Below are 14,001 nucleotides of genomic sequence, written 5' to 3' on the forward strand. Positions count from 1 at the left end.
GGTTTCAAAATTACCTCCAGGCTGGGGATTACCTCCAGGCTAGCTCGTTGGTAGAGCTGCATACTTAGCACAGCAGGTATGAGGCCTCAAATTTTATATCCAGCACTTCAACAAACAAAAGACACCAACTTCCCTTCCTCATTCTACTCATCCACTCCAAATTTCTATTCCCTGACCAATGATTCAGTGCCCTACAAACTAATAAGGTCTGAGGGGGTTGCATAAAGCAGCCTATGGCTAAAAATACACTTAGTTTCCTTACTCAGTGAGAAAAATAGATATTTCAATTTCTGAAAATTAGATGAATATGTCTAATGCCCAGAATGTGATAAAACTTTTTAAAAGGCCTTGAAACAGATGTAGTTTTTGGTAGGGTTATTTTCTTTCATTTTGTTTCCTTCTTCAGTGTGTGGGAATACATTTAAATCTATTCCTGGTCATTCAATTTATGTTCCAGTCTTTAAAAACAAGAATATATATTTAAGAACATATGGTGGGGACAATCTTGAGGCTTTAATAGGTAAATGTTGACAACTTGAGACTATCCTCATAAGTGAAATAAATCAGACTCATACTTGTAAATATCACATTGTCCCTCTAGTGTAAAAAATAATAAAAACTAAGGAATAAGAAGATCCAAAATGTATAATAGATATTGTAATAATGAAAGGGAAGGGACGTGCTCTAAAGGATATAACTGTATGTATGTTTAAGTGTGTAAGACAGATAACCATACTAAGTTTTTGTTGGTTTGTCGAACAGAATGGTTTGTACTGTCATCGTTTGATTGCTTTTTATGCTTTGATTTTGTAACTTAAACAACTATTTCTAAGATGACAATATGTAATTTATCAACTAGTGATTTGTTAGTGTTCTTTCTTTCAAAATTCTGTAATATTTCTACCTCTTTTTCTGTTTTGCTTTTTCTCTAAATAAAAATTTTTAAAAAGAATACATGGTGGTGCAGGCCAATAAACCCAGAACTTGGGAGGTGGAGGCCTGAGGACCACTACAAATTCAAAGATATTTGCAAGTTTAAAGCCACAAGAGCCAGTCCCATCTCACAAAACAAAACAAACATACAAAAAAACCAGTAAAGAATCCTTTAGAGCCGGGCACGGTGGCACATACCTGTCATCCCAGCAGCACTCCGGAGGCTGAGGCAGGAGGACCGCCTAGAGTTAAGGCCAGCCTGGGCTGCATAGGGAGTTCAGGCCCAGCCTGAACCCCAGGCTGAGACCCCGCTTCAAAAACCAAAAAACCTGATAAGACAGATATTACACGTCATTAGCCGAACAAGATGTATCACGTAGAGGTACAGACTCCCTATGATGAACCTTTTCGTTGTGTATAACATGGGGGGAAATCATGTTAAGAATGCTAAGGAATTGAAAATTGGGCGCTATAAACGGTTATTGATAACGGGATTGAGGAAGAAGAGCGCATACCTGCAACCTGCTGGGATCCCAGTAACGATATCCGCGGGTACAGTACTGAGTTTGTGGGACTCACAGCTGGCCACGTGAGTTCATGCAATCTTTCAGTGCCACCTAGGAATTGTGACACCACCCATCCTGGCTCATAGGTGAAGAAACTTAAGTTTGGAAAGACAGAACGTCCATAATTTTCAAACAGGACTAGACTTAATCCGTTAATACAAACTAGGTGGGTCTTCCGATGACAAGGTTTAAGAGTTTAGGTCTCCTCGCTCTACTGTCTCACATTCGTTGGCCAGAAGCCGCCCGGGGCGGGGTAAGGAAATCCCAACCTGGAGGCGGGAAGCAGGAGCCACAGTGGGTGTGGCCTCATGAGTTTCTCTCAGAGGATGGGGCGGGAACGCCGCTCAGCCGGAAAGAGCTCGATACGTCGTGAAGTGCCGTGCTGCGGGATGGTGCTTTACGACAGTTCGAGTGCTCTTGCTTGGTTGTTCTGCGCTTGCGGCTCCGGTCCACACGTGTACCGCTGTCTTCCGTCTGGTGATCCTGCCTGTTGCTGTAGTGCAGCCACTTAGCAGGACGGAGTGGCTGCGTAATCCAAGGATCGTGAGCTGATGCCATTGGCTGCTGAAAATGAAGAGGGCTCTGGAGGAGGTCTCCAGAGGGTACCTGAAGGGGCGCGGCTAGGTCCTGAGGCTGGTAGGGAGGTGGAGGTGTGGGATTCAGCAGCGATGGAGGAGCCTGGTGGAGGAGAGGAGGGAAATGCACGAACAGGAGTGAAGAAGACAGAAGATGCAGAGGAAGGAAGCGAGCAGAGGGCAGGAGAGATGCGAGTGGATTTATCACTTGTGAAACAAGAAATTATGGATTGGTCGGATGTAGAAGGAGGCATGTCGGATGCACAGTGGGTGAAGCAGGAGGTAGGGGATGGGTCTGAGGTGAAAGATGAGAAAGCAGGCATATTGGAGGTGAAGCAGGAAATGGATAATAGTTTTGTAGTGAAAGAAGAAAAGGTCGATGAACCAGACGTGAAGGAAGAGAAAGTGAAGGTGAAGGAAGAGGTAATGGATTGGCCAGAAGTGAAGGAAGAGGAAGGTAACTTGGAGATAAAGCAGGAGATGTTTATTGATCAGAATATAAAACAGGAGGACATGATGGATGGAGTGCATGTAAAAGAAGAGGAACATTTCCTGAAGAAAGAAGTAATAGAAGATACAAAGGTGAAAGAAGAGCCTCAAATAAATCCCCCAGTGGGCTGCAAACGAAAACTGGCCATGTCAAGGTAGGGCTGGGAGAAATTCAACTGGGGGAGTAAAGCTGTGGAGTCTTTGGGGGAGCGAGGGGTTGGTGATTGGGAACTACACTAATAGCAGAAAGCGGAGTAGTGAAAAATAGCCCTACAAGGTTGGGTCCCTGGAGTCCGAGTGGGATTGTGCAGAGAAAGGTGAAGGGAAATGTTGTTTAGCAAACTCAATGAAATTCCGTGAATCGTCAGTGGGTAATGGTCAACTTATGAAGTAAGCATTCTGGGAATCACAAGACCTTTTGCAACCAAACCTGGCTAATTTAATAAACTTTCCATTCAATATTGATTTAAAAGATTATACAGTTCAGGACATCTAACAATGACAAAGTTGATTAAGCTAAAAATATAGGCAAAAATTAGCTTAAATTTAGTGAGCTGCATGTTTTAATTTCCTTAGTGTGTAATTATGCTTGTGATAACATAGGAAATGAAATTGTGGTGAGACTGTTAGGAATATAACTGTCTAGAACACAGTGAACCAAATAGAAGTAGCTGTAAAAGATTGTCACTACCCCGTGGTCATAGAGAGCAGGCAGATGATGGGTAATAGCATTTGTAAATTAATTTGATGCCCATTCTAGGTTGGTGTGGAGTTGAGGAAAAAAGACATGAATGCTACTGTTTAAATTTGTGTGGGTCTTACAGTGTCTTCTTTTTCTGCTATATATGCTTTTAAATATCAAAACATACTTAGGAACAAAGTTCTGGTTACATATCACTTCAGAGCGACCAGATTGTCAAAACATATAAGCTATCAGCAGATAATCAAAAGTGAGGTGATTTTTTAGAAAATCATAATTTTCTTTTCTTGAATCACATATCACTAACAGTATTGTAAATGTAGATGTAATTTGGAGATAGTTTCATAGAGAATTTTCAACAGTGACAGTTGTCAAGTATTTTATCAAAGTTGCTTGCAAATAGTTTAATCACTATGAGCACATGTCTAAATTATGACAACAAATTGAATCAGCATTCTGAGTTTGTAGATAGATAAATAGCATTAATACTTGATAATTTAATGTTGTGTGTGGGTTTTTGTAGGTGTGAAACTTGTGGTACAGAAGAAGCAAAGTACAGATGTCCACGTTGTATGCGATATTCTTGCAGGTATTCATGCGACTTTCTACCTTGCTACCTATATCTGTATGCTTTTTGCTTCAAAATAAAAAAAATTCTCTTCTTTGTTTCTTCAGCTTGCCTTGTGTGAAGAAACACAAAGCAGAACTGACGTGTAATGGAGTTCGAGATAAAACTGCTTATGTTTCACTACAACAGTTCACAGAAATGAATCTCCTAAGCGGTAAGCCATTTAATGCTCAGCAGATTAATGCTTCCCAGCAACTGATATATATCACTTGTTTATTTTTTTATTTTGAAAATTTTAGATTATCGATTTTTGGAAGATGTGGCAAGAACAGCTGACCATATTTCTAGAGATGCTCTTTTGAAAAAGCCAATAAGCAATAAACATGTAAGTATTGTAATTTCTCCCAATTAGGTCATTTCTTTTTTGTTTGTTTGTTTGTTTTTCGTTTTGTTTTGTTTTGGTTTTGCAACTTAACAGTGGTCAGAGGCCCTTCTAAATACAATCATGGGTGGGAGAGATAAGAGATAAATGGGAGAAAGCTGTATACAGGAAGAAGTATAATTTTAAATAGAATTAAGTGCATATAGAAAATGAAGAAGGTTCATGGGATTAGAAGAATGAAAATGGGTTTCCTGTGGAAATGTTGCCAGAGGTTTGTTTTCAATACAGTGGTTAGGAGAAGCTCCTCAGAGAAATGTTATTTAAGTAACCATATGAACAACAGGAAAAAAAAACTTAACAAGCAAACATTTGGAGGAAGACTATTCCATGGAGAGACAAAAGTAAAAGTATAAACCAGAGTTAGGAACAAAGTTGATATGTCTGAAGAATTAAGAGAAGCACAGTGACTAAAGCAAATTGACTGTGGAGAATGTTACACATGAGGTTAGAGTAACTAGTGAGGTTTCTCTGTATATTCTAAGTGAATGTAGAAATCGTGGGAGAATTTTGAGCATTTCTGCTTTTTGAAAGACCACTCTTCTGCTGTGTGGACTTCAGGAATTAAGAAAGGAAGATTAGAAACAAATAGTTATAAGGTCTTATAGTGTCACCATGTGAGAGATGGTGATGGCTTGCGTCATGCTGCTAGAATTAATTGGGGAGTGATTAGATTACAGTTCTGAAAGAAGAGCTAACAAGATTTGCTGTTCAGGCACACATTTTCAAACTCTTGCATCCCTTTTTCATTGCTTAAGCACTTTTCAAACTTATGATTGAATATTTGACATATTTCACAACTGATATTTTAGAAATTTTTTAGTATTTTGATTAACTCACATCACAGATTGGTGTTCATTTTTTAGAGATTACTTAGTATTGAAGTTACAGAAACTTATGCCTTTTTTCGCATCTTTTGTTTTTATCAGCTTTTGTTTTCTTGTATTTCTTAGATATTAGTCAATAGTTCATTGTTATAATTATCATTTATTTTACAATTCTCTTTTCATTTGATGGGCTCTTTTAGTGAACAAATGTCCCTAATTTTAATACAGTCAAAATTATCATGGACTTCCTTTCATTATCTTTATGTTTTTTATAGAAATTCTTTCCTACTTTGAAATTAATGGTAATACTTTTCATAGTATTTTTTGAAAGCTTTATAGCACTGATGGTGAGTCTTTTAGAGTTCTCAAGCATACAAGCAACTCATTGTGGCTCACCTGCTGTAGTTTTGCTACCATTGCTTTATAGTATTGTCTTTTTTGTCTTAAACTAAAATTGGTTTTTGGTAGAAGTGCCATTTAACTTATGAAAAATCCACTTTTCCTAGCACTGCATACTATAAAGTTTATCCTTTCACTACTACTCTACAGAAGCACCTTGGCCCATTTATCAATCATCCATGTATGTTTTGGTCACTTTTTGACTGCATATTCATTATGTTAGTCAACTTGTCTATCCTGCTGCAATACTACATGCTCTCAGTTATTGTAATTTTTTTTTCAGGCAATTGAAAAAGTTTAAGTACATGTAACTGTACATATTTATGGCCTGTAGAATGTCATTTCAATACATTTATATATTGTATAATGATCAACTCAGGGTGATTGGATATCCATAAACATTTACTATTTCTTTATTCCTTTTTGCGGGGGAGAAGATCAGGTGGAGCCGTCTCTCCTGATGGGATGAAAGGAATTATTTAACCACTGTAGGAGCGTTTAGCATTTACATTTACATTACCTTTACATTTAGCAAGATAAAATCACATGTCACCCCCTTGCCTAGCAACCTATTGTTTGGATTGTCTCAGAGCTTGGTGTTTTCTGGCCTGGAGCAGCTTGTTCATGTGGTTTGCTCCAGGAGCTCTGTTCTCCAACTGGCCCCCATAGGTGTGACCAATCTCCAGTTCAGCAGCTTCCTGTATCTCCCTTTTTTCTGTTTTGTAGTTGTAAGCAGTAAGTGGACAGTTGAAGTTGTAAGAGCTGTGTCTGGAAAACTTTGTAGTTCTTTTTATTCTTCAACCCCCTTTTTTTTTGTCTTTTTCATTTTTATCGGTACCAGGGATCGAACTCACAACTGCCTGCTTGCAAGGCAGGTACTTACGCCGCTGAGCTAAATCCCCAGCCTCTCTTCAACCCCTTTTATTTTGAGTGAATTTACTGATTTGGACTAGAGATTTTCAGTCCAAGGATTTTAAGTCCTTGCATTTGGCAATTAAAACCCTGTACAGTCTTAATCCATCACAGGAGTCAGTTGCCAGGGTAACCAACACCTATCATGCTAGTGATTTGAGTTTCTTTTATAGCTAACATTTACTGCGGCATTGTTTTATACCTCTTGTAGTTGTAAAGCAGGACGTTCAAGACCAAATTAAGATGAGACCTGTATTAATTACAATCAATCTTGTTATTTATCAAGGTCAGTTAAGCCTCCTCAGGAATTACCTTGGAACCCTGCATAGCACCTCTTAATATTTCTGTCAGTGCCAGCCTTCTGGATGAGTCATGGCCATTGCTTCACCAAATTCCTTTTTTGTGAAAGCTTGGGAGATTTTTTCTTCTTCTGGTGACTCTTAGGCACACTACACACTGATGATCACTTTCCTCGGTGGTCCCACCAAAAATTCACCAAGTATAGGATGTCGCAGTAGAGGTGCTCTCAGGTCCTGGGTCTTCACTCACCTTGGAGCATGAGGGCCAATATATTGGCTATCCTGTTATCCCATCTATCTTGTTAATTACATCCAGAAGAGATTAATGACATTACATTGTAATTGAGGCAGTAAGCTTAATATTACTGTCTTATCTAAATATTAAGCACCTTAGACTTAAAATGAAATTGTTTTCTACTAATCATGGATGTTTTGACATTTGAATCTATAGAATGTTAACAGTTACCTATTTTATACAGAAAATTAGAAATCAAAACTATCATGACAATCATAACTTAAAATATTTATTATTTCTTCATGTTGGGACCATTCAGAATCTTTTATTCTCCAGTAAATTATTAACATTATTCACTCTACCCTGCTATAGAGGAGTAGAATTTTTTTTCCCCACATAAGGTTTTCTAATCACCGACCTCTCCCTAACCCCATAGTTTTTTACTAAACTCATAATCTGATAGTGAGTCCTTCCACTTTGTTCTCAGAGTGTGGCTATTCATTGGTTCTGTACAGATATTAAGAATCAGTCCAGTTCCATAGTCCCCTTTACCCTCTTGGGAATTTTGATTGGGTTATATTTATTTTGATCGGTTTAGGAGATTTTTCTTTACAACATGAATCTTTAACCTTAAGTGTTGTATCTGAATTCTGAGTTTACCTGAGTCTCCTTTAGTATTCTTCTCTAGGTATTTTCTCAGAGACCTTACACATCTTTTTCTTAGGGGCATTCCAGGCTTTTTTTTTTTTTTTTTTTTTAATGGTTCTGAGGATCAAATTCAGGATCTTGAGCTGCATGTTCAGCCCTTTGGACACTATCTTAAATGACATTTGATTTTTAATTCTTCCTCTTATTTGCACATTAAGAATGAGGTTTTTGCAGTGGGCAACCATATTAAAATCTATACCAGTACTTTACCTATAGAGTCACATGATTTCCAGTTTGTTTCTTCCTAATCTAAAATTTTCTCTTCTTGCCTCATTGAAGTAACTAAGACCACCGTTTCTACATTGAAAAGTTCCAATACCACCTTTGATTTGAAGATTCTCTAGAAAGATTCATAGGACTCAGCATACAGTTGTACTCACAGCTAAAACTTTATCATGAAAGGATGTGAAACAAAATTAGGAAAGAGAAAAAGTATGAGACAAAGTCTGCAGGAAACAGGTCACAAGTTTCTGATACATCTCTTCCATTGGAGTCATACATATGTAGTTAATTCTTTTGTTAATAAGTTGCAATAGCACTGCTGAGATATTTTCTACCAGAAAGGCTCACTGGAAATTCAATGCCCAAGACATTAATTAAGGACTAGTCACAGAGCATCTTCTACCTACCACATAGCAAAATTTCAGAGTCCCAGAATAAAAACCATGTTTAATAAAATCCATAATGATAAAAAAATTACACATAGTGATGACCCACAGTCATTTTAGGGAATATTTTATGTCATTGTATGAAAATGTTTAGTTTTTAGTTTCAGGATTGTTATGTTAACTCTTCTGTACATTTTCATCTTTTCCTTGATCTTGGGCAAACTTTCATGATTTTTTTCTAGTTCTAGCTTATTAGATTAAGGAAATTCTAATCCTGGTTTGCTAATAAATTTTATAATTTCAGTGGCTATATTTTGTCACCTACTTTTTTCAGTAGTTTATTATTTCACTTTTGTCCTTCTAAACTGTCATACTCTAATTTTTTTTTTTTTTTTTTTTTTTTTTTGGTACCAGAGATCAAACTCACAACTGTATGCTTACAAGGCAGGCGCTTATGCTGCTGAGCTAAATCTCCAGCCCCTTCTAATCTTAATTCATCTTGTAATTTTTGCATGCTAATTTTGCATGGTATACTATTACAACCTATTATGTTTATACTTTACAGAAGTTAGTGTGTATATATTATCTATCCATTCATTTTTTAAATTTCTGTTCATGAATGAAATTGACCTCTGATTTTTCCCTTTTGATATCTTTAGGTTTCTATATTAATATAGTTTTTAGTTTCATAAAGTTAGGATGGTTTCTAGGTTTTTTAAAATAGATTGATTAATATTGAAATTATTTTTCTTTGGAAGTTTATAAAAATTCATCACCAGTATGAGCGTAGAATTGGGCCACTGAGATAATGTTTTCAGGAGTCTCTCTGTGTCTCTTGAGTCACTGATTTAATTTTTATAAAAATTTGCACATTTGATTGAAATTTTGTTTTGTTGAAAGTTCTTCATAACATTTTAATTTACATGTCTGTGGGAGTCACAGTCATTTAATGTATGATACTGGTTGTGTCTTTTGTTTTTTCTAGGTCAATTAAATATGTTTCTTTTCAATTTTAATAACATGTCTTTTTCACTTTTGTTATATCTTTGTTTTCTTCTAGTTTATCTTTATATTCCTTTTCTAAAAATCAGAAAAATTCTTAAGATACATGATTGGTTTATTATTGAATCTTCATATATTTTTTTCATATATATTTCTTTAATCTTAATATATAGTTCTTGTTTAATATTTACACACAGAATATAAATTTCCCTCTTACATATTTCACAAGTTTACTCCTTTACAACTTAAGACTTACTTAGTTCAGTTTAACTAGCCCTGATGGTCAGTGGAGTAACACATGGTAGAGCCAGATGTTTTCATGTCCCATTTTGTAATGCCCACAACATTGGCTCCTTTAATTAGGTCTTATACCAGGCCATGCAGTGGTTCCTTTCTTGAGTAAGCTGTTTGTCTAGTAATAAAATCAGGGGGTTTTTCCTAACTGGTATAAAACCACAAAAGTAAGAGGAAAAATTTCTGAACCTAGGAATGTATAGTAGCCCGTTTGTCAAATATTTAATTAGCGTATGTGAAGCTTTGAATTTAATCTCTCATTCCCAAAAAAAGAGAAATATCTGTGATATTCTACCTTGATTTATAAATTAAATGGTTAAAAGCACAGGTTGTGCAATTGATGGGCCTGCTTTTTAATACAGGTTCTGTCTTTCTGGCTGTATGATTTTGGAATTTCACTGATTTTTATTGCTAAAATGGGTATGACCAAGTATACTTGTCTCATAGTATTTTTGTAAATATTGAATGAAATTGTGCTTTGAGTCATTTGTGAAACATAAGTACTCAGTAAATCTTAACTATTATTGAATATGATTTTACTTATTTCTGAATTGTAAGGCATTTAAGATTAATTTATCTCTTATTTTATTAGATGTATTTTATGAAAAATCGTGCCCGAAGGCAAGGTATTAACTTAAAACTTCTACCCAATGGATTCACTAAGAGGAAAGAGAATTCAACATTTTTTGATAAGAGGTATGTTTCTAAATTAGTATACCAGGTTTTGTTTTTGTTTCTGTTTTAATTAAGAACATTCCTTAAAGTTTGGTTTGTTGGATAGGATTGCTACACAAAGTATGAATTCTAAACTGTGGCAGAATGACAAGATAACTTTGGTAGTTGCAAGCCATATGAGTAATAAAATTGGGATATGAAATACATGTATTGTCTTGATACTCTTTGAATTTCTCAAATATTAGTGCATATAATAAATCATCTAGGTTTCATAATATGACTTAATTTCAGTAAGTCTGGCTCAGAGTTGTCTATTTCTAATGAGCCCTCTAGTAATGTTAGTCGTTTGAAACCATACTTTGAGAACAGTGTTCTAGAATACTCTCAACAGTAGAAATAAAAAAAGTTCCTAGGAGACCCAAGATACTGTCGAACTATTTCAGAAGGTTTAGGACAAAGTAGTGAGTCATAGCAGAAACCCTGTACTATTAAAATTAAAAGCAATCTAGCTTTTCGTATCCTTTCTACATTTGAATTCTGAGCAGTATTTCATTTAAAAGCTGGCCCTGGAGGAGGAAATCTTTTAAAGCATTAAAGGGAACCTTGAATACAGATAGTATTACAAAGATTGGTTTGCTACTCTTTCAAAGTATTGGCTGAAAAAGCAGAGGAGAAGATAGGCATGGTGGTGTACTCCTGCACAAATCCTAGCACTTGGGAGACTGAGACAGGAGGATCATTGCAGGTTTGAGATCAGCCTGAACTACATAGTGAGACCCTGTCTTAACAAGACCAAAAAAATTAAAAAACCACAGAAGTAAAGAAAGGAATAGGATTCCAAAGTAGCCAAAAATTTAGAAAAAAATATGGATGATCCATAGGAAAAACACTGATATCATAATATCCTTATTTCTGCCTATTAAAAATTTGTTATTTCTTTGACCTGAAGAGTTTGTTGCCTTGAAATCCCTTTATCTTTTGTTTTATACAATTGCAAGTATCTTGGGTCAGAGATTAATTTTGAATCAATTTTGAATTAATTTTCCAGTATAACTCACCTCTACCTCTGTTAGTCTCTCGTGCTAACTTTAATGTCTTCTTGCTGTTTTTCTTTTGGTACTTTTTCTTGGTTTTTCACTTCTTTTCAATTCTAAAAACTCAGAATGTATATATTCTATTTTTGTCTATGACAACTCAATGACATACTGATTTATATGAACTACTACATGACATAGCAACTACCATTTTTCTCAGTTGGCACATTCTCCAATCAGTGACTTGGAAATTTTCTTCTGAAATTATTAATATTAACATTATGGACAGACTTGCTACCTTTTTCTTCTGAAATTAAACATACGGGAAATAAAACTACCATTTCTCAGTTTTGTCAGATTAACATTGAAATGTCCATCCACTGGCAGAAGTACTTATTTTACATACATTTGGCTTAAAAATATGTATGTTTCTGTGTAATATTGCTTGGCAAAATAAGACAGAATTTATTTGTTCAATACACTGAATATTTGGTATGTTCTTTGTTTAAAACTACATAAACTGAAAAATTTAGATGTAGCCTACAAATCTATTGTTGTATTTACCTTAATGTATTTACTTCAAATGTAACAATTAGACTTCAAGCTTCTTAATTACTTTTAATGCTTACCCTCAAGTCTTTCATACTATTACCTCCCTGGTCTTTTTCTTTTCTTTTTGATTTTTTGAGGCAGGATTTCATTATGTAATTCAGGCTGATCCTGAATTCACTATGTAGCCAGGCTGGCCTTGAACTCATGATGATCCTCCTGTCTCAACCTCCTACTGCTGATATTGCAAGCATGCATCAACACACAGGTCGTTAGTTATTTCTAATGCATGTTCTGTGTTGGCTACTGTAAGTCATTGAGCAAATTTTTCAGTTCAGAAGGTTCTGGGTTGTTGCTCTTTCTTAATCCCTTGGTATCTGAGTATATCTTTTAGTTGCTTCTGTACAATAATGACAACTTGGCAGGATATATAATTCTTGGTTTAAGACTATTTTTCCTTAAAACTCTGATGATAAAATATTGTTATATTGTCTTTTGGCATATTTGAATTGCAAGAGAAAAATCTGACAGTCTGACTTTTGCCGTTTTATAGCTAGCCTTCTGTCTATCTGGATGCTTATAAAAATTTTTCTTGAATTTTTTTTAAAAAGTCACCACAATCGCTGGAAATATAACTCAACAGCACAGTGCTTGTCTAGCAATTGCAAGGTCGTGAGTTTGATTCCCAGTACCAAAAAATATGTATATTTCTAAGTGTTTCTTTTTGTTTAAGTTTAAAGGTGCCCTGTGAGCCTTTTCAAATTGTGGGCATACTTTGTTCTTCAACTCAAATATTTTCTTCAGTTACTTTGCTTATAGTTTCAGTTTTATTTGCACTGATTTTAATGTCAGATATTCCTCTTACACAGATTTGCACCTCCTGGACCAGCCTCTTAAGTCTTTCTGTTTCTTCAGTTTCTCATCTTGACTTTTTTTACCTTTTTCTCTGGATTCTATGAAAGTTTCTCATTTGCCTGTACTTTAATAATTTGATTTTGTGGCTAATCCAGCCTACACATTTTCATTCTCTCTCTGAACTCTCAGACATCTTCTGCATGCTCTAACATTATTTACTCTATCATTGAACATGTCTTTAATACCCTCTACTATAAGATGCTTATTTAGCATTTTGTAGCTCTTCTAAGTATACTACTATGTCTATGGCAAGAGGGCACATTTTTTTGATTACTGAAGCTCTGTTCCTTTCTTCTTAACTATGGTATTATGGCCCTTTTCTGGGCAGAGGAGTCCAAAAACATTAAGGAAGTCTTCCAAGCAGAGAACAAAATTGAAGAATGTCCAAATGGTTTGTTTGTTCTTTTTTTTTTTTTTTTTTTTTTAATTTCAGATCTTCCTTTTAGGGTTATTTTCTTCCTTTCTTTTAGCTTTCCTTTAGTGAACTCAGACAAAGAATATATTTTTCAATTTTTATGAAGATAAAAAGAATCATTATCAAGAAATCAGATGCCATAGTAACAAATACTATTAAGAAATGGGGAAAGGGAACATTGTTGCTGGAAATGTAAGCTTATTCTTGCATGCCCATGTTTATAGCAGCGTGGCTCACAATAGCTAAATCTTGAAAGTGGCCAACTGTGGTTCAATGGGTGAAAGGATAAAGAAAATATGGAGCATCATTTTGTCATAAAGAAGTACAAGTTTGAGTCATTTGTAGGAAAATGGGTATACCTTGTAACAAGAACATGAAATAAGTCAAACACAGAAGCTTAAAGATCACCTATTTTCTCTTAAATTTAAACAACCCAGAGTATAATTAAAGGAAGTTTTGGTCTGAAAATATCTTTATTTCATTTTTTTATTTTTAATGGGAATACAGAAAAAAAAATCCACGTACATCATTAGTATACTATTCTTAAAAGTACAATATTTTATAGTAGTACCCCAGAATCTGTCTTCTCTTCCCTGTATAGTTACTTATCTCACTAACTTCAGACTTCACAGATGAGTTTTGTTCATTAATTTTTTTCTAATATTTTATGAATTTTTTTCAAGCATAAAATAGAATTTTGTAGTTAATATCCATATGCTTGCCACTGGATTCTGTCATTAAAATTGTACTGCAGTGCTTTATTCCATATTTATCTTTTAGTTAACCAATCATTTTGGTGCGTTCTGAAGTAAATGCAGACATCACTGAAATGACTCCTGAATATTTCTGCATCAAGTGT

General features: G+C 35.2%; 1 protein-coding gene and 1 long non-coding RNA gene across 12 annotated transcripts in view; one reads left to right on the forward strand and one right to left on the reverse strand.

Moving 5' to 3' along the window:
* LOC134477881 (uncharacterized) overlaps positions 1-1,826 on the reverse strand; it is a 67,228-nt gene extending 65,402 nt beyond the window's left edge. For 9 of the 11 annotated variants that reach the window (XR_010050144.1, XR_010050141.1, XR_010050151.1 and 6 more), the window contains exons 1-2: positions 1,449-1,826; positions 1,132-1,262 (exon numbers count right to left, since the gene is read on the reverse strand). This is a non-coding gene — a long non-coding RNA (uncharacterized LOC134477881). The remainder of the gene's footprint in view (positions 1-1,131; positions 1,263-1,448) is intronic. The other 2 variants (XR_010050148.1, XR_010050155.1) reach the window with 1 other exon arrangement.
* A 70-nt stretch (positions 1,827-1,896) lies between these two features.
* The window catches only part of Znhit6 (zinc finger HIT-type containing 6), a 49,674-nt gene continuing 37,569 nt past the window's right edge, over positions 1,897-14,001 (forward strand). Inside the window, exons 1-5 of the mRNA XM_063257343.1 lie at positions 1,897-2,718; positions 3,787-3,852; positions 3,939-4,045; positions 4,131-4,216; positions 10,147-10,250. Coding sequence (XP_063113413.1) covers positions 2,051-2,718; positions 3,787-3,852; positions 3,939-4,045; positions 4,131-4,216; positions 10,147-10,250 — 1,031 coding nt within the window. The 5' untranslated portion in view covers positions 1,897-2,050. The remainder of the gene's footprint in view (positions 2,719-3,786; positions 3,853-3,938; positions 4,046-4,130; positions 4,217-10,146; positions 10,251-14,001) is intronic.

The sequence above is a fragment of the Cavia porcellus genome, unplaced genomic scaffold (genome assembly GCF_034190915.1).
Source record: "Cavia porcellus strain 051 isolate PalLab524CR breed Dunkin Hartley unplaced genomic scaffold, mCavPor4.1 scaffold_1, whole genome shotgun sequence".
Taxonomy (NCBI): domain Eukaryota; kingdom Metazoa; phylum Chordata; class Mammalia; order Rodentia; family Caviidae; genus Cavia; species Cavia porcellus.